A 26,490-nucleotide genomic window follows, 5' to 3' on the forward strand; every position below is an offset into this window, starting at 1 on the left:
CATTCTATCCGCCCTTTGAGGCATTTACATAAATTTCGCCAGAAAGTAGAACATTAAATACTAAGGAAAACTATGTACATAAATAACACTGGTAAAATGATTGTATGCAGTGTTGTTGTAGTGTTGGTCCTAGGATATTAGAGAGATGAGGTGAGTGAGAACCAAATTCTGTTGGTGAGAGGGACAAGCTTCTGAGCTCACACAGAGGTCTTCTTCGGGTCACTGGTAAAATGATGATACATAAATATCCTTTGAGAGTACAATAAATATACGCTGTTGCATCTAGTTTGATATTATGCTTAGCAGAACTTTTTCATTTGGGCCAGGATTTCTGTTCTGGGATTAATTTTTCTTCCAGATCTGAACCTCAGTTGCAGTACTGTAATTGTGTGTTGGAGAGACAGCCAACTCTCCATTTTCACTGTAACTTTTCAGATGGACAAAGAATGTATATGCATCCTACATTATAAAATGAATTCCTTTGGTTTATGCTTTATGCTAATAGCCTGATTTAAAGGTGGAGAATCCACTCTAACGAAACTGTCACTAAATAGTAGATTTACTTCTCCATCTAGAATCTTGGGTTCTTGAACAGTACTTTAATATATTATAGGATACTTTCCCACTTTCTCCATCTCTTCGACGTTTTGCAGGCCTGTAAATCAAAGGGGTCAAATGTGCAATTGGTGCACCACTTCTGATTTGTAAATAAGACACATCGTGTTGCCTGCACTAAATCAGGATTTTCCAGCCTTTTACAGTACCACCCGCAGCATTACATACTGCACATGGTTCTTCTGAACAGAATGCTGGCTAGCAGAACTTTGGCCAGAGTATGCAACAGCTAGCTTCTGATTTCTGGGTATATTAAAAAGGCTTTCCAAGGACTCATTGAGATTTCATTCTACAACTCCAGTAATAAGAAGGCAGACTGAGTAGCTCCTCTCTTGGCTGATGACAAAGAGCCCATTCTGTATATATATTTAATTGCTCCCATTAATTTTATGGTAGCAGCTTTTTGTTTTTAATTTTTACTGGTATTGCATGCTGTGGGTGTCATGTTGGCTGTTTGTTGTGTGTCAGTCCCTTCTGCAGTCAGATATTTTTGCCACTAACTGTGCAGATTCTGACTCATGAGATCCATCTCAATCAATATTTCATTTATGCCATGTCCTTATTCTACATCAGTGCAACAAGGTGTTTTAGATATTCTGTGCTTGTTTATAATGCTGTCTCTTTTTCCTTCAGATACTGTCTGCTTTAGTGACTATAGAAGAAAATTTCTTTCTGTTCTAGATTGGCAGGATATACAGTCGGTACATCACTTTCAGGGATTGAAAATTATAATGATGATGAATCCTGGACTAGTGCCAAAAACAAGATTTCTAGATGGAAGTAATAAGAGGCCCAATATTATTATAAGGTCTGATATATTGAGAAACATCAGAATTAGAAACAAATGAACGTCTTCTTTTTAGCATCTTGCTTTATTTCACTTGAATTTTGAAATGATTTTCATGATTACTGTCATGAAAATATGTGGAGCTATAAACCAAAGCTTGGAGAATTCCATAATCTAAAAGCTGTGTAAAGCATTTTGTGAAACTCCACTGGTTAGATGGAGACCGTTAAAATCATATGGAGAAAAAAAGATTGTTACTTAGGTGTTTTATTGGAGAGGCTTTTCTTGTCCAGCAAGCTTTTAAAGGCACTGATTTTGGACTGTCAGTCAGAAAATCCTTAATCCCTGTTCATTTCTCTTATGCATGGAAGAGAAGTTAGACTCTTCTATTGTGGTTTTCTTTTAAATTTCAGTTTTCTCTCCATCATGAGCACCCTGTGTAGGGAATGACTATACCTTAGGTCTCTCTACATGTGTTATCAGCAGCCTTTTAGTTTTCCTTTCTGAAATGTAGACCGGGATTCTTTAGTACTGGGATTATAGGAAGGAAGGTGGACCTTAGCTTTGGTGTTGCAATTCATCAGGTTGATAAATCCTAACATACTCTTCAGCACGGAGCTTTCTGAAGGTGGTTTCTAATGTCAGTAGATACACTGCAGCTGCAAAAGTTGTAAGCCAGGGGAGGGTGTTCTGAGTGTCACAGGAAGCCCTTTTGGTCAGTAGTTTATATACAAAAAGAAATATAATGGTTATTTCTCTCATTTGGAGCAAGCATTTATATTATATCCCATATTGGGAGGAGATTTACACACCTTTTGGCAGGGGATAAGAAAGTGAGAGATACTTTCAGTTAGGCTTATCAGGAATAGAGGATGAAAAGAGGGCTTACTGCCTTTATTAGTCTGTAACTGCTACAAACGTGCAGTATTCATGTATTCTATGATTCTATAGAATACATGAATACTGCACGTTTGTAGCAGTTACAGACTATCAGAGTTGGAAGGGAGCTCAGGAGGTCATATAGTGTCCAACCCCCTGATCAAAGCAGGACCAATCCCCAATTAAATCATCCCAGCCAGGCCTTAAAAACTTCTAAGGAAGGAGATTCCACCACCTCCCAAGGTAACGCATTCCAGTGTTTCACCACCCTCCTAGTGAAAAAGTTTTTCCTAATATCCAACCTAAACCTCCCCCACTGCAACTTGAGACCATTACTCCTTGTTCTGTCATCCACTACCACTGAGAACAGTCTAGAGCCATCCTCTTTGGAACCCCCTTTCAAGTAGTTGAAAGCAGCTATCAAATCCCCCCTCATTCTTCTCTTCCATAGACTAAACAATCCCAGTTCCCTCAGCCTCTCTTCATAAGTCATGTGTTCCAGTCCCTTAATCATTTTTGTTGCCCTCCGCTGGACGCTTTCCAATTTTTCCACATCCTTCTTGTAGTGTGGGGCCCAAAATTGAACACAGTACTCCAGATGAGGCCTCACCAGTGTCGAATAGAGGGGAACGATCACGTCCCTCAATCTGCTGGCAATGCCCATACATATACATCCCAAAATGCCATTGGCGGCCTTGGCAACAAGGGCATACTGTTGACTCATATCCAGCTTCTTGTCCACTGTAACCCCTAGGTCCTTTTCTGCACAACTGCTGCCTAGCCGTTCAGTCCCTAGTTTGTAGCTGTGTATGGGATTCTTCCATCCTAAGTGCAGGACTCTGCACTTGTCCTTGTTGAACCTCATCAGATTTCTTTTGGCCCAATCCTCTAATTTGTCTAGGTCCCTCTGTATTCTATCCCTACCCTCCAGCGTATCTACCTCTCCTCCCAGTTTAGCGTCATCTGCAAACTTGCTCAGGGTGCAATCCAGACCATCCTCTAGATCATTAATGAAGATATTGAACAAAACTGGCCCCAGGACCGACCCCTGGAGCACTCCACTTGATACCGGCTGCCAACTAGACATGGAGCCATTGATCACTAACCGTTGAGCCCAACAATCTAGCCAGTTTTCTAACCACCTTATCGTCCATTCATCCAGCCCATACTTCTTTAACTTACTGGCAAGAATACTGTGGGAGACGGTGTCAAAAGTCTTGCTAAAGTCAAGGAACATATAGACTATTTACATTCTTTCTCCCCATGCATGATGTAAGGCAGCTTGCTTGTGAGTAGGAGAGCTTTTCCAGTATGCCTTCCTTTTGCATTGTGGGTATAGTTTAAGCATTATTTATGCAATTGGTAACGGTTCTTTGGTTTATTGATATGTCTTGTGTCATAAATATAAAGGGAAGGGTAAACCCCTTTGAAATCCCTCCTGGCCAGGGGAAAGCTCCTCTCACCTGTAAAGGGTTAAGAAGCTAAAGGTAACCTCGCTGGCACCTGACCAAAATGACCAATGAGGAGACAAGATACTTTCAAAAGCTGGGAGGAGGGAGAGAAACAAAGGGTCTGTGTCTGTCTATATGCTGGTCTTTACCGGAGATGGACCAGGAATGGAGTCTTAGAACTTTTAGTAAGTAATCTAGCTAGGTATGTGTTAGATTATGATTTCTTTAAATGGCTGAGAAAAAAATTGTGCTGAATAGAATAACTATTTCTGTCTATGTATCTTTTTTGTAACTTAAGGTTTTGCCTAGAGGGGTTCTCTGTTTTTGAATCTAATTACCCTGTAAGATATCTACCATCCTGATTTTACAGGGGGGATTTCTTTATTTCTATTTACTTCTATTTTTTATTAAAAGTCTTCTTGTAAAAAACTGAATGCTTTTTCATTGTTCTTAGATCCAAGGGTTTGGGTCTGTGGTCACCTATGCAAATTGGTGAGGCTTTTTATCCAACATTTCCCAGGAAAGGGGGGGTGCAAGTGTTGGGAGGATTGTTCATTGTTCTTAAGATCCAAGGGTCTGGGTCTGTAGTCACCTAGGCAAATTGGTGAGGCTTTTTACCAAACCTTGTCCAGGAAGTGGGGTGCAAGGTTTTGGGAAGTATTTTGGGGGGAAGGATGCGTCCAAACAGCTCTTCCCCAGTAACCAGTATTAGTTTGGTGGTGGTAGCGGCCAGTCCAAGGACAACGGGTGGAATATTTTGTACCTTGGGGAAGTTTTGACCTAAGCTGGTAAAGATAAGCTTAGGAGGTTTTTCATGCAGGTCCCCACATCTGTACCCTAGAGTTCAGAGTGGGGGAGGAACCTTGACATCTTGTATGGTTCTTTCCCCAAAAAAGATGATTTATGCAGAAAGTTATAATGCTGAAATATGTATGTTTGATATATTAGAATACTGTGTGATTTGATGCCTTAAGATGTCAGAGGTGAAAGTTTGCATTCTAGCACAGTTAATAATTTGTAACCAACTTATTTTCTCTACTCTGTCTCTTTAAAATGTTCAGTGAGTGACCTGAGGTTCTTTCTGTAGCTCATATTCTTGGTCCACAATAATAAGTAATTCCAAGAAAAGTGTTAGTCAAGAAAAATACATAATTAAGTGTATAGTCTATTCATTTTATATAGTATTCATGCCTGAGGGCCTCTGAGCAATTAATTGAAATGTATGCATCTGTAGTTTTAAGAGAATTAATATGATGTCTGGCTAGTATTAGAATGATTGTTATTAAAGTCAGCAGATGCTATACAGAGTGGAAGTTGAGAGAACATAGTGTTTAACTTAACTCCACACTGGTAGCTGAGAATAATGGCATTTTCTCCTAAATTTATAATAAGGAGAGATCTTTCATAACCGTTAGCAAATATTGAATTTTTAATGGCTTCTTGTATGTGTCATTTACTGTCTGTAAACAAAACTGGGTGAAGTCAGAAAAATGAAACAGAAACAAATGTTGGGATTCTGAAAGGTCCCTAAGGACTCAGATGTCCAACTCTGAGTGGAGGCTTAACTACCTCAGTCTCCCTTGGCAAATCTGAGGCAAAGTTGGATCTTTCAAGGGAGATGGATGAGAGTGATAAAGATTGTGTGCACAGTAAAATAGTCACCTAGTAAATTACTTTCTCTCAGTATTTTGGTACTTCGTGCTTCCAGACCTGTTTAGAATCTGCATGTGCTAGAGACTCATAAAAATGAATTATAATTACACTGAGCTTTATCAAATATCAAAAAATGAAGTTTATTAGTTTTTGTTTATCCATGTTAGTTTTCAGAGCATTATAATATTCTGTGTACCCTCCTCTATATATGAACTCTGATTAGTTTTTTAGGGAAATGTCTTTATTTGTAATCTTTTCTGTCAGGAATTTACTGCACAGTAATTGACACACGTGGTTTCAATGGGGATGACTCATGAATCAGCTTTCACCAAATACGGGCTCCGCAATCTGGCCCTAAACCTGTGTATAATGTGTAACTTTATTCTGAGATGTTAGTCAATTTGAATTCTTACCTTTTTCCTGTAGAAAAGGTGTAGAAATGTTTCAGGATTTAGCTACTGTAGGACCCTTTACTATTACCTAGCTTGAATACAGTATTAGACATCCACTACCATTTCACTTATTTATACATCAAATTTTCAGATCTTAGGTGGATGTTATACAAAAAAAAAATCAACAAAACCATTAAAATTTTTTTCCATGTAATCTATGTTAAAAGCAAGCATTATCTTCTGTGTTATCATGGGAAAGTCTATAAAACTGCAGGAACATGAAAGAGCAGTTAAAATTTTAAACCAAACTGGTGAATATGTCTGTCAGTCAGTGTTCGAGTTAGAAACCTACTAAGAATTACTGAACCTTTAGCAGGGCAACAAATTTAGTCGACAGACCTTATAATATGTTGCCATTTAAATGTTTGGTTGTCTTTAACTGTTCTGAACAAATATCTTCTGCTTCCAACAATTTTTCTCAGAAGTACCTCGTTAATATTAGATATACTTACTTGCTATTCCCTTTCTCCTTTGCAGTTTCCCATTTTGTTTCCTGAGCTTCTCAATGTATGCCGTTCTGTTAAGGGCACACAGGAGCCTAGAAGAAGCTTGAAACATGAGGGCAGTAAGGGAAGAAAAAACACATGCAATATAATTCACCCAAGTATATAGAGAATTACTCCTGAGGGTGTTCTGCACCAAAAAGATTAAAAATTCTGGGCACAATATTTTAAAATTCTGCAAAATCCTGCAAGTTTTATTTATCAATAAGTAAATGCAGAGGCTCCAGCACAGCAGTGGGGAGCACAGGCCACTGGCAGCACGAAGATGGGAGATCACCTTTCAGCACCCCCGGCCCTGGGAAATGGACTCAGTGGGGAGGCTGCACTTGACCCTGACACAGCACAAGGCCTGGGACTGGCCGAGAAACACCCTGGGGCCCTGCCCTTCTGTGCCAGGTGCACCAGTTGTAGGGCAAGCAGGCTCAACTAGGCAAATTCCAAATGTGAAGGGGCTTAGTGTGTGTGTGTGGGGGGGCGGCGGAGATCCAGGTGTGGGTTGAGAGGATTCTGTGTGGGACAATGTGGGTGCAGGCAGCTTGGGGGGGGATCTATTTGTGGGGGGATCTGGATGCACAGAGTCTTGTTGGGGGGGGGGTTCCAGGTGCAGGAGCAATAGGACTCTGCAGGGGCTTCCAGGTGAAGGTGGTTGGGGCTCAGTGGGAGGGGTCTGGGTGTGGGGGTCTCAGCGGGGGAATATAGATGCTGGGGGAGTGTGGTTTGTTGGGGTGGGGGTCTGGATGCAACTAGTTGGGGGTCAGTGGTGTGGGGGTCTGGATGTGGGGACTCGGGGGTTCAGGGGGTGGGGGTTTGAGTGCAGGGAGCTCAATGGGGGGTGGTCTTCGTGCAGGGATGGGCAGTCTGGAGGCAGGGGGTCTGGGTGCAGGGGGCTCCAGATGCAGGTTGAGGTTCAGTGGGGTAGGGTTCGGGTATGGAGTGCTAGGGGGGTTCTGGATGTATGGGGTGAGGTTTGGCAGGAGTGTCTGGGTATGGGAGGTCCAGATGCATGGGGGCTGGGGTGGGGATGGAGGAGCAACTCCCCGTACAGTGACCCCTCCACCCGCAGCTGAGGAGTGATGGGGGCAGGAATTAGGGTAGGATACTGAGCTTCCTATAACTGAGGGAGGTTTCTGGGAGTGGGTCTGACACAGCCCCAGCCACTCTTTGTAGGGAAAGAGGGAAGTCCCATACTCTCCTGCCTCCGGCCCAGCTGGGACTAGCAGTTGATCTTGGCTCAGGGTAGGAGCCACTGGCTGGAGTGTCCCCAGCCCCACAGTGATTTACCTTTCTGTCAGCTGCTCCGGGTTCCTGAAACGATGTACCTGTGCTACCAGGGAGTGGTGTGTGATTGTTCTTGCAGCTTTCCTTTGCTTCTCTGTCAAAAAGTCATTTTTCTGTGGGGAAGCAAAGAAATATGTGGGGGACGTGAATTCTGCACATGCTCAGTGGCGCAGATTTCCCCCAGGAGTAAAGAACATACCTTTTAGCCTTACTGAATGGAAAACAACACTATCTGCTTCATCACAAATAGGCTCCAACTTACCGGTGTTTAGCTGACCATTTTCTGTGATACTTTTCTGGCTGTACATGGGTGCATTTTGAAATCAACATATATCAGCTATATATTCTTGAAAAAGGTTAGGGTCCTGTAAAATGAAAAATCACTCAGTCATGTAGTTCAAAAAAGTACTTATTTGACACATGCTTAATATTTGTAAGTTAATGCACACACTAGAAATACAATGCTTTCTAGACTTGTCTCTTTAACTGAGAACTGCTTGCTGAAAAAGGAAAATATTAGAGTACCTCAGGGGTTCTGAGTATTGATTCACAAATAAGTTTGCCAGAAAGAAATTATAGGCATGTGAAAGAAATGGCATATATAGAATGGTTTTGTTCATTTCTCCAGCCCTAACACTTTCTTTCTATTTGCTGTGGAAACTTTATTATCAAAGATTATTCTTGTTTTTCTGTCAGGGAGGTTTGTTTAGAGTATTTGTGATACAAAAGATCCCCTCCTACTGCATCCCATGACATTTTTACTACTGAGCTATCGCGTAAATATCTGTGGGACTACATGGTGTGCTGGCAAGATTGCCATATACTGTAGTTATAGCTCCAGAGTGCTTGCTCTTAATACAGCTGCAACAATCCTCATGAACTCTACATAGTCTTGTGCAGAAAATGGTACAAGGTGATCGACAGTCTCTGTACACTGATTACATAAGTGTTTTATTGTAACATGCAATATGAGAACATGATTAGATTTATATAGCAAACACCAAGCGGAAAAACAATTGAGCTAGCAGAAGTGGGGAGAAAAGTAAGAAGAGTACTTTGTACTTGTAAACTGCTTTGAAAGAACTACCCTAAAGGTGGTGATATCATTTTACAGCTGGTCAAACGCAGGAAAAGAGAGGAGAATTGACTTGCCCAAGGTTACAGAGCTAGTGAGTGGTGGCAGAGAACAGAACCCAGAAGTCTTAATTCAGCCCCCAAGAACGTGAAGCTACAAATATGGTATTATAGTGACTAAAACACATGGTTAGCCGGGTTAAGAGGAAATACCCTGGGCTTGTATGAAATTGCTGCAGAAGTGTCCGACGTAGGACAGGAGAAGAACATTCCATATTACTACATTTGAAAAATTAATACATTCTTCATGACTGTAGACTTACCCACAGCGTGGGCTGAAGGTGTAACAACTCATGACCTTAATCTACTGCATACAGCAAGGAAAGTAATTGCTATCATAATGTTATTGGATAGGCTGTGGAGACACTTGAATAAAGTGGAGCAGGAAGCTGTTCGGTTTCGTACTACCTATGTGCTGAGCTGTGTGTGTTTACTGGAGACTAAAAACAGACATTTCACTCGGTATCTAGGAATGGTGCATTGAAATAGTTGAAAATTTAGAGCAACTGTACAGCCTTTTTCAAACTCCTATCACGAGGTAAAAGTGATTGTATCTCATATTACTTTGTTCAGCATTATCGCAGACCACTTCACAGGTCACAGTTTATGAAATTGAGACACTGGTGCATGTGAGCATGAAGTCCTAAGGAGCTGGGCTATGCAGGTCTTGCTGCTGTTCTTGCGATTATGTTGATATTAATGTAAACAGATGTGGCTGGCTGAAGTAAAGCTCTGAAGCTGGCTCAGCAATGACCCCTCCCCCCCCAAGGTTAGATGGGAGTGACAGACAGTTTGTTGTGACTAGGAATGAAGAAAAGGCGAACTATTTGCCTGTGGAAGTCTAGGAAGAGATTGATGGCTTTGGTGGAAAGTGTCTGACAAATTATGGAAACCTTGTTTGGTAGGAGTTATGGGATATTAGAATGTGGTATGACGCTAGTTTGTAGATGCTGCGGCTTTATGGCGAGAGAGCTGGTTGTTAACATGTATGAGTGATTTGGGGGTGTTCTGTGCAAGGGCAGCAGCTGTAGGGAAACCAACTTCAATATGGAAGTAGAGAGAGTGGTTATTGTGCAGCCTCATTTTGTAGAGCGAAAACAGTCCTATGTAATATGTAGGTGGGGGATTCTCCTCAGCAGAGGAAAAACAGACCAATATAGAACCAAATCCATGCTCCCTCCACAAAATAGAAAATAGCAGACAGCAGGTGAATGCTTGGGTGATGAAACAGAAGATTAGAAGATGAAGTACGACAGTGGCATTTATCTGAAGAAATCTGAATGCTGTGGAGTGGAGATTCCTAAACTGAAGTCCATGGAACATTTGCTGGTAGTCTTTAGAGAGCCAGCTGGTCACATGCTGCTCGCTCTCCCCTTCTTATTTCTGGCTGCTAAATTGTGTTCAGATAGATCAAAGTATGTAGGACTTTTTTGTAGCAGGGGAATTAAGCAATCTCAATCAGCAGGCTCATGAGAGGAGGGGAAGTGTCCATAATGCAGTGTAAGGTGAGGCTCACATTCTGGGAAAAGTATGGGAAGCCCTGTCCTAATGTCCTGTGAATCGTTCTCTCAAGAGTTTAATAACGGGTTGGAACTAAGAGCTGGGGACAGTGCTGACCTCCTCTGAACTAGCTGCAGTTGGGTTTTTGATTAGAATTGTTAACAGCTGGGTTTTTTAAATAAATAAGACCTATATAAATAAGATACATTCCTCTGGGTATCCCATTTTGTCTAGTCTCATCTCTGTCTGGTTCTTTGATCTAAATTCCCAGGGGAGAGAGTTTTTTTTTATTTGTCTTGTAAAGTACTAAGCACACTGTCAGTGCCAAGCAAATAATAAATAACTTACTGTCCTCTGTTTAGTGCAGCTGCTCTCCATTTCCCTGCCCGTTTTGCATTTTAGCAGTTTGTATATTCTGTGGAAGGAGAAAGATAGCTAAGTCGAGCATGAAATAGTACGCTTCCCACTCAGCTACTCACTTTTGCTTAGCTTGTCCATTGTTTCCCCCATACTGATATCTTCCATTCTGTGTGTTATGACTGACTCCATACCCCACCCTTCTTTGGGACATGGGGCTTACCCACACTAGATGCTGAAATTGGTGTCTGAGACTCCCCATCCCCACTAGTCACTTATACATGTGCCACTAAAGCTCTCCAGGCTTCTGCTTTTACCCCTTTAAAGACAATGTAGCAGGACCGCAAACAGCACAGGCTTAACAAAGGAATTTTTTTAGCCACAGAAACTTTATTCTTAAAGCACTGAGAGTTACAGATCTATGAAAATAAAAGTATTGAGATGTACTTTCCCCTTGCACACTTGGATGACCCTCTGCAGATTTTTAACACCAAACTGCTTGCCCATGGAAGGATAGCAATCTGGAGTTACAAGGTTCCAGAAAGTGATTGTCACCCATCTCTCAGTTGTCCAAGCAGCTCCCATTTGTGTCTGCACTGCAAAACGGGGGTGAGCTTGGCGCACAACTCCAGGAATGTGGCTTTCCACATCTGAATGTTCTGCAGTCACTGCTGGTGATCCCTGATTTGCATCATGATCTGGTCCCACCATTTGCTGCTTTTTTTCATCGACCCAGGACCACCACTCAGCTGTGCACAGCTAGTCAGTAAATACATGAAGAAGCTGATCAGTTTCATCCCCCAACCTCTGTATTCCCAGTGCATGACTGGCCACTGTGGGGTAGCTGTGGCTCTGCAAACACGCAAGAGTCAGATGCCTTGTCCTCAAAATAGACGAGAGCTCCACTGGTCTGTGTGGCATCCATGTCTTTCGTGATCAGATGGCAGAGAGAGTAAAACTAGTGCAGAAAGAATAGATTATGGGATGGAGCAGAGAGAATTGAGAGAGTTTGGGGTCAAATTCTCACAGTCCCTCACAAGAGTGGTTGTATCCCACAGTACGCTGCAAAAACTTCCTACAAGGTTGTGTGACAGCTGATGGTTCTGGTGTACACTGGGATGCCTACCCCTGGCGCAACACATCTTGTGTGTTGATACAGCCTGATGCTGTGAGGACATACAGCACTAGCAAAGGCAGCCAAATGTGAACACACTCTGCCAAAGTAGCTATGTTGGCAGCAATATACCAGCAGAACTTTTGCTGGTAAAATTTTCCAGTATAGACAAGTCCTAACAGGCAGAAAATCATACAGGTATCCTCCTCAAGGATTATATACTGAAGCAAATGGCATGAAACTGAACACTACCCTAGATAGAAAATGTGATTGATTGTTGGTCGTTTGGGATAATGAATGCAAGAAGGAGCCAACATGTCTGTACATGATACATAATTTCTGGCTTCAGTGGATGACTCAGTGCCACTGGGAAACAGAGGGCACCAGAGTGCTTTACTTTGGAGTAGGATGTTATAGCTGTGATTTTACATCTGTCTGCTGCAAATTCAGGATATCAGCAACATCAGATATGACCCATTTCTCTTCCCCCCCCAAAAAAAGAGGATTGATTCCTTCATATTTGTCACATATCTATTAGTAATACAACCTGCTAGCTTCACTAGACAGTTATTTGAAAATGAAAGGTGAGAGATACAATGCAGAAAGCCAAGGTTATTCAGTTATGTCTATTACTACCCTTTGAGTGCATTCCATTGTAGCTACGCTTTAATCTGATTTACTTTTTATCAAACACCTTCTAATATCTGGTGTTATGCAACTACTACTACTGGGAAACTGTTCCACCCTTAAATCTGCTGGGGGAATTCTCAGCTGCCTAGATTATATCCCCATTATGTAGCTCGGGTGGTGCAAAGGGACAAAACTGGAGCAGAGAATCTAGCCTAGTGTATTTATCAAATGCACAGTTTGCTGAATAATGAGGAGTTGTGACTGCCATATGACTGAACAAATGATAGGCACAGTTAAGGTTAAGATTCTGATTCCCGCCTCCACCTTGGAGAAAATGTTTGTTTGTGTTTGCTTGTTTAGAATCATAGAATATCAGGGTTGGAAGGGACCCCTGAAGGTCATCTAGTCCAACCCCCTGCTCGAAGCAGGACCAATTCCCAGTTAAATCATCCCAGCCAGAGCTTTGTCAAGCCTGACCTTAAAAACCTCTAAGGAAGGAGATTCTACCACCTCCCTAGGTAACGCACTCCAGTGTTTCACCACCCTCTTAGTGAAAAAGTTTTTCCTAATATCCAATCTAAAACCTCCCCCACTGCAACTTGAGACCATTACTCCTCGTTCTGTCATCTGCTACCATTGAGAACAGTCTAGAGCCATCCTCTTTGGAACCCCCTTTCAGGTAGTTGAAAGCAGCTATCAAATCCCCCCTCATTCTTCTCTTCTGCAGGCTAAACAATCCCAGCTCCCTCAGCCTCTCCTCATAAGTCATGTGTTCTAGACCCCTAATCATTTTTGTTGCCCTCCGCTGGACGCTTTCCAATTTTTCCACATCCTTCTTGTAGTGTGGGGCCCAAAACTGGACACAGTACTCCAGATGAGGTCTCACCAATGTCGAATAGAGGGGAACGATCACGTCCCTCGATCTGCTGGCTATGCCCCTACTTATACATCCCAAAATGCCATTGGCCTTCTTGGCAACAAGGGCACACTGCTGACTCATATCCAGCTTCTCGTCCACTGTAACCCCTAGGTCCTTTTCCGCAGAACTGCTGCCTAGCCATTCGGTCCCTAGTCTGTAGCGGTGCATTGGATTCTTCCATCCTAAATGCAGGACCCTGCACTTATCCTTATTGAACCTCATCAGATTTCTTTTGGCCCAATCCTCCAATTTGTCTAGGTCCTTCTGTATCCTATCCCTCCCCTCCAGCGTATCTACCACTCCTCCCAGTTTAGTTTTTACCATCCAAGAAAAAGAGATGGGAGGCAATGAAGTAGGAAGCTTCAGTTATGAATGTGTCTGCTTTTTCCATCCCAAATATTGTTTTATTACCTTGGGGTTTTTTATTTTACAGCATTACCAAATACATAGTCCTAGCAAATTGAGGAAATGTAAAAACAAAGCAAATATTTAAATGTACTAAATCCAGTGTTGTGACTTCAGCTGAAAAATAACCAGGATATCTGGTAGTTTTATACAAATGTTTATAGGAACTCAGAGAAGTGCTTACATTCATTTTCAGTAAGACTTTTTTTACGCTCCTTCTGCTTTCCATAAAACACCATTCAGAGTACCTCAAAACACTAACTTTAAGGTGGGTACCTGTAGCAAGCCAATCAAATGTTAAAAGAATCCTTTGGTGTCCTTTAGTATCCAGAATAACATTCAGTTTATACTGTATAGCTTATATAGTCTTGGGCAAGTTACTTCACCTCCCTGTGCCTTAGTTTTCCACATCCAAAAATTGGGATAATTATACTTTTTTATAAAGCGCTTTGAGAACTATGGATGAAAAATGTTTTATAAGAGATTATTATTATTTATTATTTACTACAAGCACAAACTGTTAAAATACATTATTAAGGTTGCAAAGTCAAGCTCTCAGAAGTTAGGAAATGCCAGAGTTAAGGTTGCCCATGCAACCATAATTCAGCCCTGTTGTATGCATGCATTGTGCTTTATGATAGCCTTTAATTACATGATCACATACTATTTTTCCTGCCTTATTCAGTGCACTGGATGGACGGTGCTTGCTTAATGAGCAGCTAGTCAATATTCGATTGTTCAATGTGTGACCCTAGGTCTTAGTTACTGCGCGCTATTCAAACCCTGTTCGGAACACAGAATTATTCATTTCCTCACGGGCTTTACTATGAGGCTCAGCACTAGAATATCTGAATGCTTCCTCAAACACTGATGAATTTATTTTCACAACATTCCTGAGACAGACACACACAGCATAAAAAACTGCAGCCTGAAGGGTTAAAGTTTGGCAAAGTTATAAGCAACTGAAAACAGAGCCATATAAAGGGAATTTTCAGGCAACCTTAATAATGGGTGGGGCCGCCAGCCCTGCCTGTTGTTATATTGCATTCATTATATAGCACAGCTTCCAAGGATGTCCATGAGAATCTTCTGCCACAAAAAGGGCACAAACCAATTTCTGTGCACGGCTCTGAGTGTATGGCTCACACGCAAGTGCATCTTGGGATGTGTTGATTTTTACAGTTTTTATTACGGCCATTGGCTAGTTCTATATTGATTTCTGTAATGCAAACATGAGACGTGTGGATATTATTCTTTTAATGAGAGTGATCCAAAGGCGCACACAGTTGGGTTTGCATTTCTACTGCTGCTTTTCTCTTCATGGTGACTGTGTTCTTGACTGTTCTGCAAACAGTTATAAAACTCCTTTCCCCTCTTGTCTAATTACTTATACGTAGTACATTTTAAAATTTTCTGCGGGGACAGTTGACTACACTACAACTCCTATAGAAGTGAACCAATGTGCCATTCATCTTCGTAAAAGTTTTGTCCTTTAAAACTGTTTTCCCTGCTTTTGTCAGTGCACTGTACTATTTTTATATTGGTATTTGCTTAGCATGCTCAAAAAGTAATCTGCATGCTTATTGGTTTTTTGTTCAGCAGCTAATTGTCCAAGTGACAGAATTCAATTGTCTGGGTATTGATAATGGCAGGGAGAGCCTTTTACTTCTACTTGCTGGTTCAAATCCTACACAGACTTTTGGTAACTGACAATCATAACCATCATCTGGCTTTTGGTTGGCCCGTGTGAAATGAGTTAGGTGGCCTTAATCCAGCTCCTACCGGAGAAGTGTCCACAACGCCACCGCCACCCCCAGAACACTCAGTGTTAGGTGCGGATTGGCAACTTTGGCAGTCCCTTGAGAGAGGTCAAGTACTAAATGGTCACGGAGACTGAATTATCCTTCTACTCCAAGGGATGGCCCCTCCACATCAGCTGGTGTCATCTCAGTGAAGCGATGGCAAGAAACTGTTCCTGCTGCTCGCTGTGCTCACAGTTCTGTGGCTAGATAGAGCTTGGGGCTCCAGAGCTGTCACTCGACACCTTTCACTGACTTGGTGGTATGCTGCTGAATAATTTCTCACTCTAAGGAGCATCCATATCACTTTCCTCCTAAGGCACCTGCTCCCCTCCCTCACTTTAACAAGACAAAACACTCATCTATGCTTTAGGGCACTTTCTGCACTGATAGAGGGAGGAACAAGATGAGTCTCTAAGTCTCTTGTTTCTAATTTCTGTGATCAAATGTTGTAGGAACAATAAATGACACACATGACTAGGAAACGGTATTCTCACTACTTTTATGGCTTCCAATTGAGAATTAACCACATGTGACATTCTCTTCCAATGCACTTGGAGGTTAGACATAATGTCACAATGCAGATGTAAATGTCAGTGTGTAATGACTTCTGACACTGTGAGTTCGTGCAGAAATGAGAAGAAGAAAAAGTGGTTGAAATGACTTGTTGAGGATCACTTGGAAATGTCATTTTACATCAGACTCTATTGCTATGTTTCACATAGTTACAAATGACACTTCAAATGAAAATGACAGTTTGTTTTTAATGACATATGGAACTAGAGTCTAAAGGCTGAAGAAAACTCACTGCTGTGTGATGCTGTGTACTGTTCATTTTCTCTCCCTCAGAGGATTGTTAGCTTTACATGTTCTTGTGGATTTATAACAAAAAAGTTAAACGCTAATAAAATAGCAATCCAATGTTTAAAAGGAACACTGGCAAGTAAATTAGGCTCCAAATATAACCTATTTAAATAGTTATGATCATATGGAGCGAAGGCTATGGATTCAGAATATATTCCAAAAAATGTAGTCTGTAAAAACAATAGGTTCTTTTGGGGACTTGCACTGCAAGCTTTCTGCTTCCTCCTTTGACTTTGTGCAGCAGTTAATTAACAAACATCAGTTTCTAAGCTATGCGCATTCCTACTGACCCAATCATGATGCTACTGCACAAACAAGGAGGTGGATCAAATGGAGCTCCATCAAATGATTCTGCAGCATTGTAAACAAAAGTGAGGAAGTAGTGAGCAAGAGAGGAATGTTTGCCAAACATGTGCAATTGTCTGGCAAGATAATTTTATTTCGAGGAGCTTCCATAATACTTCCATACTTCCAAAATACTCCTATAGAAGAAGCTAGAAGTGAGGATAAACTACACAATTTCTGTTATTCCCTCGGTAGAGTTATGTGTGTTTACATGATGCCCTCCAAAAATTACTTGGTAACTACTGTTGAATAGAAGAGGGATTAACTGTAGCCATCTATCTTTAAGTTAATGAAACAAAATAATCATTTCCTGCTTCAGGCCCTAATGATTTGCCCATGAAAATAAAGCATCTCTTTTATAAAGACCCTACTAGCCTTTGTGTGTTTATAGATTGAAGACATTTTACTAGTTAAACTGTGTTTCTGTGCATAAGTTCACTCTTGTTCAGCTTTAGACTTATGGATTTGAAAGCTATTGCCATAAATTAACTCAGTAAATTGTTTAACCAAACTGTTAAAGGAATCATGTTAAACTTCTATTATATTGTGTTGCAGGATCAACTGAGGCAGTGCTTTGCCAGACAACCCCCAGAGGCCAAGGATACAGACACACTTGTGCAAGAGGCTGACAGTCAATATGGTACCTGGAGTGAGCAGCGCCACAGTGGGGACAGGTAGGACTGAGGAAGGCTGACTGTGTTGTCCCCAGTGGTTTGGCTGGGTATTGCATGTTGTATTTTCCTTTTTGATGTGTTTTCTCTAGCTTGCAATGCAGTAGATTGTTTGAGGATATGCCTCAAGTAGCCATACCTGTGCTAGCTCTGATTGAGATGGCACACTAAAAATAAAAGTATAGCCACAGTAGGAAAGACTAACCATCTGAGTGCCTACCCATGGTCTCACATGGGATCGTACTTGGTGGCTGGTCCATCCTGCTGTTCATGCCACTGCAGATATGCTTCTGCTTTTACAAGTGATTGAGCTAGCATGGGAATATCTACTTGAGCTGGAAATTACACTTTGTAGCTCCAGTGTAGATATTTCCTGAGAGATTTTGAGAAATCCAATTACTTTTTTTCCTTAAAATGTGAACAGTCACTGTAAAAATAACATTATGAAGTTCCATGTTTGTGTCTGAATGACATATCTATCAAATGTGCTTGGTTTATAAGTGGGAAAACCTCTTTTTAAAAACTATCACAGCTGGGGTCAGAAATTTGAGCTGTGTTCCTTCTGCTCATGCAGGATCACCAGTTATATAATTAATGAATAGTAAAGATCCCGCCACTGGAACTCCATTAACAATTCTGTTCAAGTATGAGCCAGAATAGAATCTAGTTTACACTCTTTGGTGACTGCAGAAGGAAAAAGCAGTAAAAATATGGCCTCATTTAGTAGATCAGGCTGTTAAGATTGAATTCATGTAGGGAGCGGGTCTGTTGAACAATATAGTGCCATTTTTATGTACTTGCTTTTCAGACCAAAACCAGACTTCAGTGTTGCAAATTAGATGAGTGATGACCTAGTTGTGTGGTGCTCGTACTTCTGTCACAGATTTTGGGGAGGTTTCGTGTACCATGAAATATATCCATAGATTTCATAGTGTTTAAGGCCAGAAGGGAAATCATTATCCTATAGTCTGACCTCCTATATGTCACAGGCCATTAAACTTTGCCCAGATATGCCTATACTGAGCCCAGTTACAAACATTTCGGTCCTCAGGAGACCAAACTGTTGTGTGCCACACACAGAGGACAGGAAAGGTTGAGGTGCCACCAATGCCCATGGGCCCTGCAGTGGCAGGGAATTGATTAATGAGATATGTCCAGATATTCCTAGCAGGTAGTCCATGCCTCTGCTGCAGAGAGAGGTGTAACACCTCCAGTTTGACCAGCAGGCAAATTCCTTCCCACCTGCAAAGATGATACACAAACTGGGGGAGTGATAAATACTGAAGAGGACAGATCACTGCTTCAGAGCAAACTGGATCACTTGGTAAACTGGGCACAAGCAAACAATATTGGTTTTAATATGGCTAAATGTAAATGTAATATGATAGGCCATACTGTGTGATGGAGGACTCTACCCAAGGAAACAGTGATACTTAAAAAGATCAGAAGCTAATCAGTTGAAATGAACTCCCAACATGACTCTGGCCGAAAGAACGAATGCGATCTGGGATGTATAAGCCGGGGAATCTCAAGTAGTAGAGAAGTTATTTTACTTCTATATTTGAATCTGGTATGGCTGCTGCTGGAATATTGTGTCCAGTTCTGGCGTCCACAATTCAAGATGGATGTTGATAAATCAGGCAGGGTTCAGAGAAGAGCCACAAGAATGATTAAAGAATTGGAAAACCTGCCTTACAGTGATAGATTCAAAGAGCTCAATCTATTAAGCTTAACAAAGAGATGGTTAAGGAGTGACTTGATCATAGTCTATAAGTGTCTGTAAGGGGAACAAATGTTTAATAATGAGCTCTTTAGTCTAGCAGAGAAAGACGTAACACAATCCAGTGGCTGGAAGTTGCACCTATACAAATTCAGACTGGAAATAAGGCGCAAATTTTTATACCAGTGAGAGTAATTAACCATTGGCACAATTCACTAAGAATTGTGGTAGATTTTCCATCACTGACCATTTTAAAATGAAGATCTGCTCTAGAAATTATTTTGGGGGAGGTCTCTGGCCTGTGTTATACAGGAGGTCGGACTAGATTATCCCAGTGGTCCCTTCTGGCCTTGGAATCTATGAAACTATGAAATTTGGTGATTAGTTTGAACTTGAGCATGGGAGCAAGAATCTAAGAAAGAGGATTCTGTGTCCTACCTCAGAGCACTGGACTACCCCATCTGGTGCCCCATCTCCATATGTGACCTATCTCTGATGCTTCAGAAGAAAATGAAATAACCAAACCCTAAAATACGTATGGCTAATTGTGCATTGGGAGGATAGCTGGGGGAAATCTTTCTGACTTGGAAGGCAATGGGCTAAAGACCTGATGCATGATATCTGATTATCTTTGTCTTAAGGCAGAGCTTCAAGTGGTATGAGCATATTGTGGGCAGTGTATGCACTCCTGTTCCCCCCCCCCCCGGCCCATGAAAGAAGAGAATGAACAGGGGGATTCACAGGTTCCAAGGCCAGAGGGAACTGCCACAACTGCTCAGTCTGAGCCCACACACACAAAAGCTGTAGAAAATCTCCCAGATGCTGGATTAAAACATAGGTTTTTAGAAAGACATCTAATTTCACTTTACAGACTCCAAGCGATAGTGAGTCCACTGGTCAGTTGGACTCATGTTTAATTACCCTCACTGTTAGGAAATTGCATCTTATTTTGAGGTTGAATTTAACTTCCAGGCATTGTACCTTGTTATGTCTTGTCAGCAAGATTGAAAAGCCCTGCCACTACCAGATATCTTATCCATGTTTAAGTACTTATACACAGCGGTTGTTACCTCGTCAATAAACTGAATAAATTGAGCTCACATAAGGATTGCTTTCCAGTCCCTGGATTTTGTCTGTGGTCCTCCTTTTAACTCTCCAGCATTTCCACATCCTTCTTGAACTGGACACAGTATTCTAGAAGTGTTCTTAGTAATGCTATGTACAGAGGCAAGATCACTTTGCTACATGCATTTGATATTGTCCTTTTGATACCGCCGAGGTTCACGTTAACCCTTTTGCCGTGGTATTGCACTGTGCTGTGGCAATGATCTGTGATGACCCTAAGTCCTTCTCTGAGTCACTGCTTTGCAAAATAAAGTCTCATCTTTTAGGTATAACCTGCATTCTTGGTTCCAGGTGTATTATCTTGCAATTGGTTTTAGCAAAACACATTTATTTAGATAGTGACCATTTAACATAGGGTGACCAGACATCCCGTTTTAAAAGGGACAGTCTCATATTTAAGCTCTCCTACAGGTGTCCTGACTTTTTCTTAAAAACAGGCAAATTGTCCTGTATTTTCTGTCTCCCCCACATCAGTACTGGCTGCTGGCTGCATCCCTGCTCGCCAGCTGCCCGCTCAACAGCGGTGAGTGGGGAGGGTCCAGTGGCCGATGATGGGGGTGGGTGTGCAAGGCTGGTGGCAGGGCAAAGCTGCAGCATGCAGGGCCGGCCACTCGCCCTGCTGGTCCATCAGCACAGCCCCTGCTGTGTGCTGTTTCTTAGCCAGCAGGACCCCATCCCCCAAGTCCCATTCCTGGCTGGCACTGGGCTGGGCTTTGCGAGTTGCGGTGGCTGGTGAGTGCAGGGAGGCAGCAGCCAGTTATGTGTCGTCTCTGCTGCCCACCCCTCAACCCTTTACATGCTCCCCTTGCTACTGTCCTCTCCCTGCTTTGCCCCTTCATCCCCTCCCCCCCAGCGGGCCGCGTCCCACTCCTAGCACTGTGCAGAGAGCAAGCCCCTGGTCAGAGTGCTCAGCTCACCAACAGCCTGGCTGGCAGCTCCTTCCTTCCCCCTCCGGCTGGGCCAGCACCCTGAGAAAGTCCAAGACTGTGGGGCGCTGGCCAGGAGGAGCCGAGCCCTGGATGTGCCAAAGCCCCGCACGACGCTGGCATGGGGCAGCCTCTTCACCCCTCAGCTAAACTCTGGAGTGGCGGGGGAAGGAAGCGGGGGAAGCAAGTTCCAGCCTGTTTGCGTCCTGACCCTGCAGGCTCCACAGCAGCCCCGCCGGGCATGAGCTTAGCTCCCTCTTCACCCTCCAGCCCCCTGCCCTAGGTCCTGCCTCAGGGAGCTCGGGGCTGCTCCGTCCTCTAGGCACCCTCACCTGCTCAGCCACTGTGGTGGGGTTTGCTGAAGCCCCGGCAGTCAGGTTCCCTGGGTCTGGTGCACAGTGCATCCTAAGGGCTTAACCCCTTCCTGTCCGTGCTGCAGCTGGGGCACAGGAGGCCGCTGGGTTATGTCAGTGGCCTGCAGCAGCCTGAAGGGACAAGCTGCTTCCAGCCACAGGGGAGTGGCGGGGGGGAGGGAGGGAAGAGATGAGCTCTGCAAAGACACAGGATAAGTCATCCCTCCCCTTCCCCCTCCGCCGCCCATGGCTGGAAGCAGCTCCCATCCCATCCCTCCCGCACAGCGCCAAAAGGTTGCTGTTGGCCGCATTCTGGTGTGAACCCTGGCAGAAATCTGGGGAGGGGTACATGTGACCCTGTGTGCCCCCTGTGTTGCCTCGGGAAGACACAGTGCCAGGTACCAGGAGAGGCGGGTCCGTCCCAGGGGCCCAGCCAGGCATGGAGGGCAGAGAGTGCTGGGCAGGGAGGGTTGGGTCAGTCGGTCCCGTTCCCCCACCGCCCGCCCAGGTGAGAGAGGGGTACAGGAGTGTGTGTCACCTCTCCCCATGTGAACCCTACAGCCTTAAAGATAAGAAGGTAAATTAAAAGAATCCAACTACACAGTATTTCTTTTTAATGGGGGCTCAGTCAACTCGATGTTAATTTGCATGTTTGTCCGGCATTGTTCTGATTAGTTGCTGTTGGACTTGCTTGAATATGAGTAATTTTACCAGGTGTCCCGTAGTCAGCATAGGGAAATATGGTTGACCTAATTTAACAAGACGATTCAAATTACTCTAACACAAGGCATTTGCATAGTAGCTGTTTTACTTGCCTTCTTTGATATAAATACTGGTGTCTATCCATACCAATTAATGATATCTAAATAAACATTCTGCAGAATAAGGTGGTGATAGCTTATAACAGCCCTTTAAATCCCAAACACTCTACAGTGGTAAATGCAGTGTGTCCATTAATTGATGCTTTCAAGCACTCTGTTCCAGTCCAAGTGGTGGTGTTATGCTGTATTAAGGTGTACCCAACCTTGGCTTGTCTTGAATTTAAGTACCATAGTATGGTTATAACTGAGGTGCCCAGCAGCAAAGTGGGTGAGTTATCAAAGTCAACTTTTCATTTTTAATACCATTTAAAGCCAGGACTCCATGGAGTGAAAATTGTAAGCTTGCTCACTCCCCTATTTGTGTTTAGGTATTGTCGTGGTCTCAGATCAGTCTGTCAGTTTTTGTGCAATATCTTAAATGCTAAACACAATGTAGAAATGACAGCTTTAACTCTGAGTCTTACTGCAGTTCTAACGTCACTTGTGTTCAGAATATGTTTTGCATCTGGGAGATGGTGCAATATAAATATTTTATGCTTGCTAAGGCTGGGTAGTTTTATGGTTGAGAAGGCCTGATGGGCTGACAAAATGATATGCCAACATCTAAATCTCTCCAGTAAGTTAAACTTTAATTAAGTATTTTGCAGCTGCCTTCTCTGTGAAATCAGTTTCCAACAACAAAGGCGTCTTCCTTTCAAATTCAAAAGCAAGACCATTTGAACATTTATTTCAAAGCTGGATTGTGGCTGTGGTTAACCCATGATAGAAAAGGAGGCCACCTTAAAAATGCTAATTTATTTGGGCATTGAATCGTAAAGCCTTGAATGCTGGGGTGTTTTTTCTCTGCAGCAAATGTTGAGATCACCCCTAAAGGAGAGCAGGAAATGCCTTGATAAGATCCTAGGCACTTGGCTGCCCTCCCTGCTCTCCTGTAGGGTGATTCCATCATTCATTGCAGGGGGAATGCTGAGGAATGCCCGAATGCCCGAACTCAGGACTCAGCAGGTAAATGGAGGAGTTGATTTTTCAATTACTGGATTTGCATAGAAGACATAAAGCTACCTGTATATTCTGTTCATGATTTAGATCTTCTTAGTATGTAGTGGAGCTAGAGGGGAGGTATGTGGTGGGGAGGGAATGGTGGAAACTTTTGCTGTTTATCTTTTAATAGAAACGTTCAGTACTATGGAGCCTGAGAGTTAAAAATACTCTAACCATACATATGTAATAAAGAAATGAGGTTTCCTAGTCTTGTGGTGGCAATCTGCTTCACACTTAATAAAAAAGCTTGTGTATCTTAAATATGAACCTTCTCTGCTCTCAAGGGGAATATGTTTCAGCTTTAAACCATTAGCTTGCCTCACATTGTTCACTGTTTTCTCTCAAACCACGCTCAACTAGCTGATTTGGGCCTTGGCCTGTTTACAGCCATCTTTGCATGTTTAATTCCATATTGTCTGTGTTCCTGATTGAGACCTGCTCTCTTGGGGCTTGTTCTGTCAATTTTTCTTGGTTGTGTTTTATTTTGAATGTACTTTGCATGCACTTCCAAATGTTCAGGCTGTATTTGTATAAACCCTAACTTTACACCTTACTTCGTGTTGAAAAAACATATTGAGCTAACTTGCTCTTCTCTGTTTGGGATTGAATGGCTTTATTTATTTCTTGGCCAGATCCCTGCCCTGCTATGCCTCTTTTAGACAGCTCCTTCGGCAGATAGGGAAAGAATGTCCAGGGGGAATTGTGTGGTGCAGGGGCAGACAATGCTGCTGGGAGCAGGAAGATTGGCCTGAGAGCTCTGCACTCCAGCAATCCTGAGCTGCAAAGTAGCCCTTTGATGGCTGTGGGCAAGGTGGTGTAAACCAAAGCAACCTCCAAAGCTGCTCCAGTGTACGCTGGAGACTGGCCTCCGGAGTGGCCCAGGGGATGGGAAACACAAAGAGCAAAGGCCATCTGTGTGCATCCCCCACCCTGGTGCCTCTGTGCTGCACCTCCTTCTGTGCTTGGATACCCAGTGCTGCTGCGAGGAGCACTGAGTGTAAAAAGTTATTCCCGAGGAGAAAAAGATGCTTAAAACATAGCCATTGTGAGACTGAGGGGTGGAGAACTACGGAGTGCTTGTTAAATGGCATCAGATTTTATTGGGTTGTATGTAAATGTTGTATTTGTTCATGGAACGGGATGAAGAATGGTGCTAGAAGGCTTACCCAGTTTCCTCCTCATAGTTAGAAGGTCTCTGTCTGAGGGGTGGGGTTTTTAAATGTGACTCCTAACCTAGCCTTAAGGTGTTATGGGACATGTAGTTCAGTAACTTGCTGGGTGTTTTGTTGCAGGCTTGTTTACTTTTTATGGTTGAGTAAGTTTTTAAGACTTGAGGGTTTAAGAACAGGTGTTGTACAAAAGCATGGTGATAAGCTACCTGAGTAGTTGCATTGTATATCAATCATTTAACTGTAGAAAGCAGTTATAGTTATTTGGGGTGCGGAATTATGGCCAGGGCAGGGGCTGTATTCCATGGCACAATGGCACCAAATTCTGCTGCAAGAAACCTAAATTCCTCAGCAGTTAACTTAGTCTCACCCAGTGGCATATCATATCTTTCATTCCCAGGACTGACCTCAAATATATACTGGCACCTATGAGAGACAGTTTAAAATACTCATTCGTGTTCAAACAATGATGATTTTTGAGAATGGGGTTTCCAGTATGTTCTCCAGGCAGCCTGGGCCATGGCTACCACAATGTTGTCTAGGTGGTCCAGCTTGGAACTTCTTGGACAGCTCATCTCCCCGGACCTCAACTGCAGTGCTAATTCTCCAGGCAGACCAGCTTGACAGCTTACACTTCCGGCTCCCCCCACATCCTGTCTGCTGCAGCCGCCTGGCTTAAAGAAACTGTGCAGGAAGCATGCATGGTAATCTGATGCCCCCCTCCTGGTTGGGAAAGCTGGAGAGTAAGAGGCTGCTGCTTCAGGTTGGTCCTGGCAAAAGGCAGACAGAAAATAAAATGTTGGATGCCTGCAGCAGCAACATGGTGGATTCTGAGTCCGTAATGCTGGCATGTTTGGTATCTCAAGGAAAAGGTCATTTTTGTGGCCAGTGAATAACAACACAAGAGTGGCCACACTGGGCTAGACAGACCATTGGTAGCCTGTCTTCCAACAGTGACCAGTGCCAGTTGCTTCAGACGGAATGAACAGAACAGGTAGTCATCAAGTGATCCATCCCGTCACCTATTCCCAGCTTCTGACAAACAGAGGCTAGGGACACTGCAGAGCATGGTTTTGCATCCCTGCCCATGGAGTCCATAGGTATGTCTATGCTGCAATATAACACGCACAGCTTGCCCATGTCAACTGACTAAGGCTTGTGGAGCTTGGGTTGCGGGGCTATGAAAATTACAGTGTCTATGTTCTGGCTTGGACCTGCAATTTTATAGCCAGCCCCTCCACGCCCCCAGCCCAAGTCAGCAGACATAGGCCAGCTGCGGGTGTTTCATTGCAGTCTAGACATACCCCATGGGGCCCTGATTCAGATGAACAAGACAGCTCTGTAAGAGCCATTGTTTTAGTCCTTTTCAGGAGTGTCTCGGGGATATCCCTGCATTGATTTACGTTCTGTTGCTGGTTTCAAGGTTATCTCCCCAAATTTAAGGACTAGGAACATAATTTTTTTTAATGACAGTGAAGATTCTGAAGCACAATTCTGAGGCAAGAGGGGAATTCCAAGGCAAAATCAGTAATTGTGAAATCGCAGATTGTTTATGGGTACCTTTCACTGAGAGAGAAACTAGAGATCCTCTCCCAGTGGAGCTAGGCACTGCTGGAGCCAGCACAAGAGTCTCATTTGTAATGCAGTTTAGCAGATAGTTCAGTAAAGTGGGTAGTGACGGTTCAATTATTCAGATTTTCTCTTTTTAAATAAAGAGAAATTTTTGTATAAACCTTCTCAAGTTCTTCAGTGAGCTATCCGAATCTTTCTTTGCAGTAATTCTTTAAAAATGATCATAGTCTTCAGAGAGGCAAATTCAGTCTCTTCTATGAGAGAGAGACATATTAGTTACATAATGGAATTGTAATAATCTGATTTTATAGCAGGTGACATTTTAGCCATTTCCTTGGACTACTGGAAAGTTTTAGAAAAGAAACTGAATGTAATCCAATATCAGTAAGCTACAATGGGCATGAATT

General features: G+C 42.9%; 1 protein-coding gene across 1 annotated transcript in view; it reads left to right on the forward strand.

Annotated features, from left to right (window-relative positions):
* The window catches only part of KIAA1671, a 155,903-nt gene that overhangs the window by 109,200 nt on the left and 20,213 nt on the right, over positions 1-26,490 (forward strand). The window contains exon 7 of the mRNA XM_084648916.1: positions 17,241-17,359. Within this exon, the coding sequence (XP_084505042.1) occupies positions 17,241-17,359 (119 nt within the window). The remainder of the gene's footprint in view (positions 1-17,240; positions 17,360-26,490) is intronic.

This window comes from Lepidochelys olivacea, assembly GCF_965140295.1.
Source record: "Lepidochelys olivacea isolate rLepOli2 genome assembly, chromosome: 15".
Taxonomy (NCBI): Eukaryota; Metazoa; Chordata; order Testudines; family Cheloniidae; genus Lepidochelys; species Lepidochelys olivacea.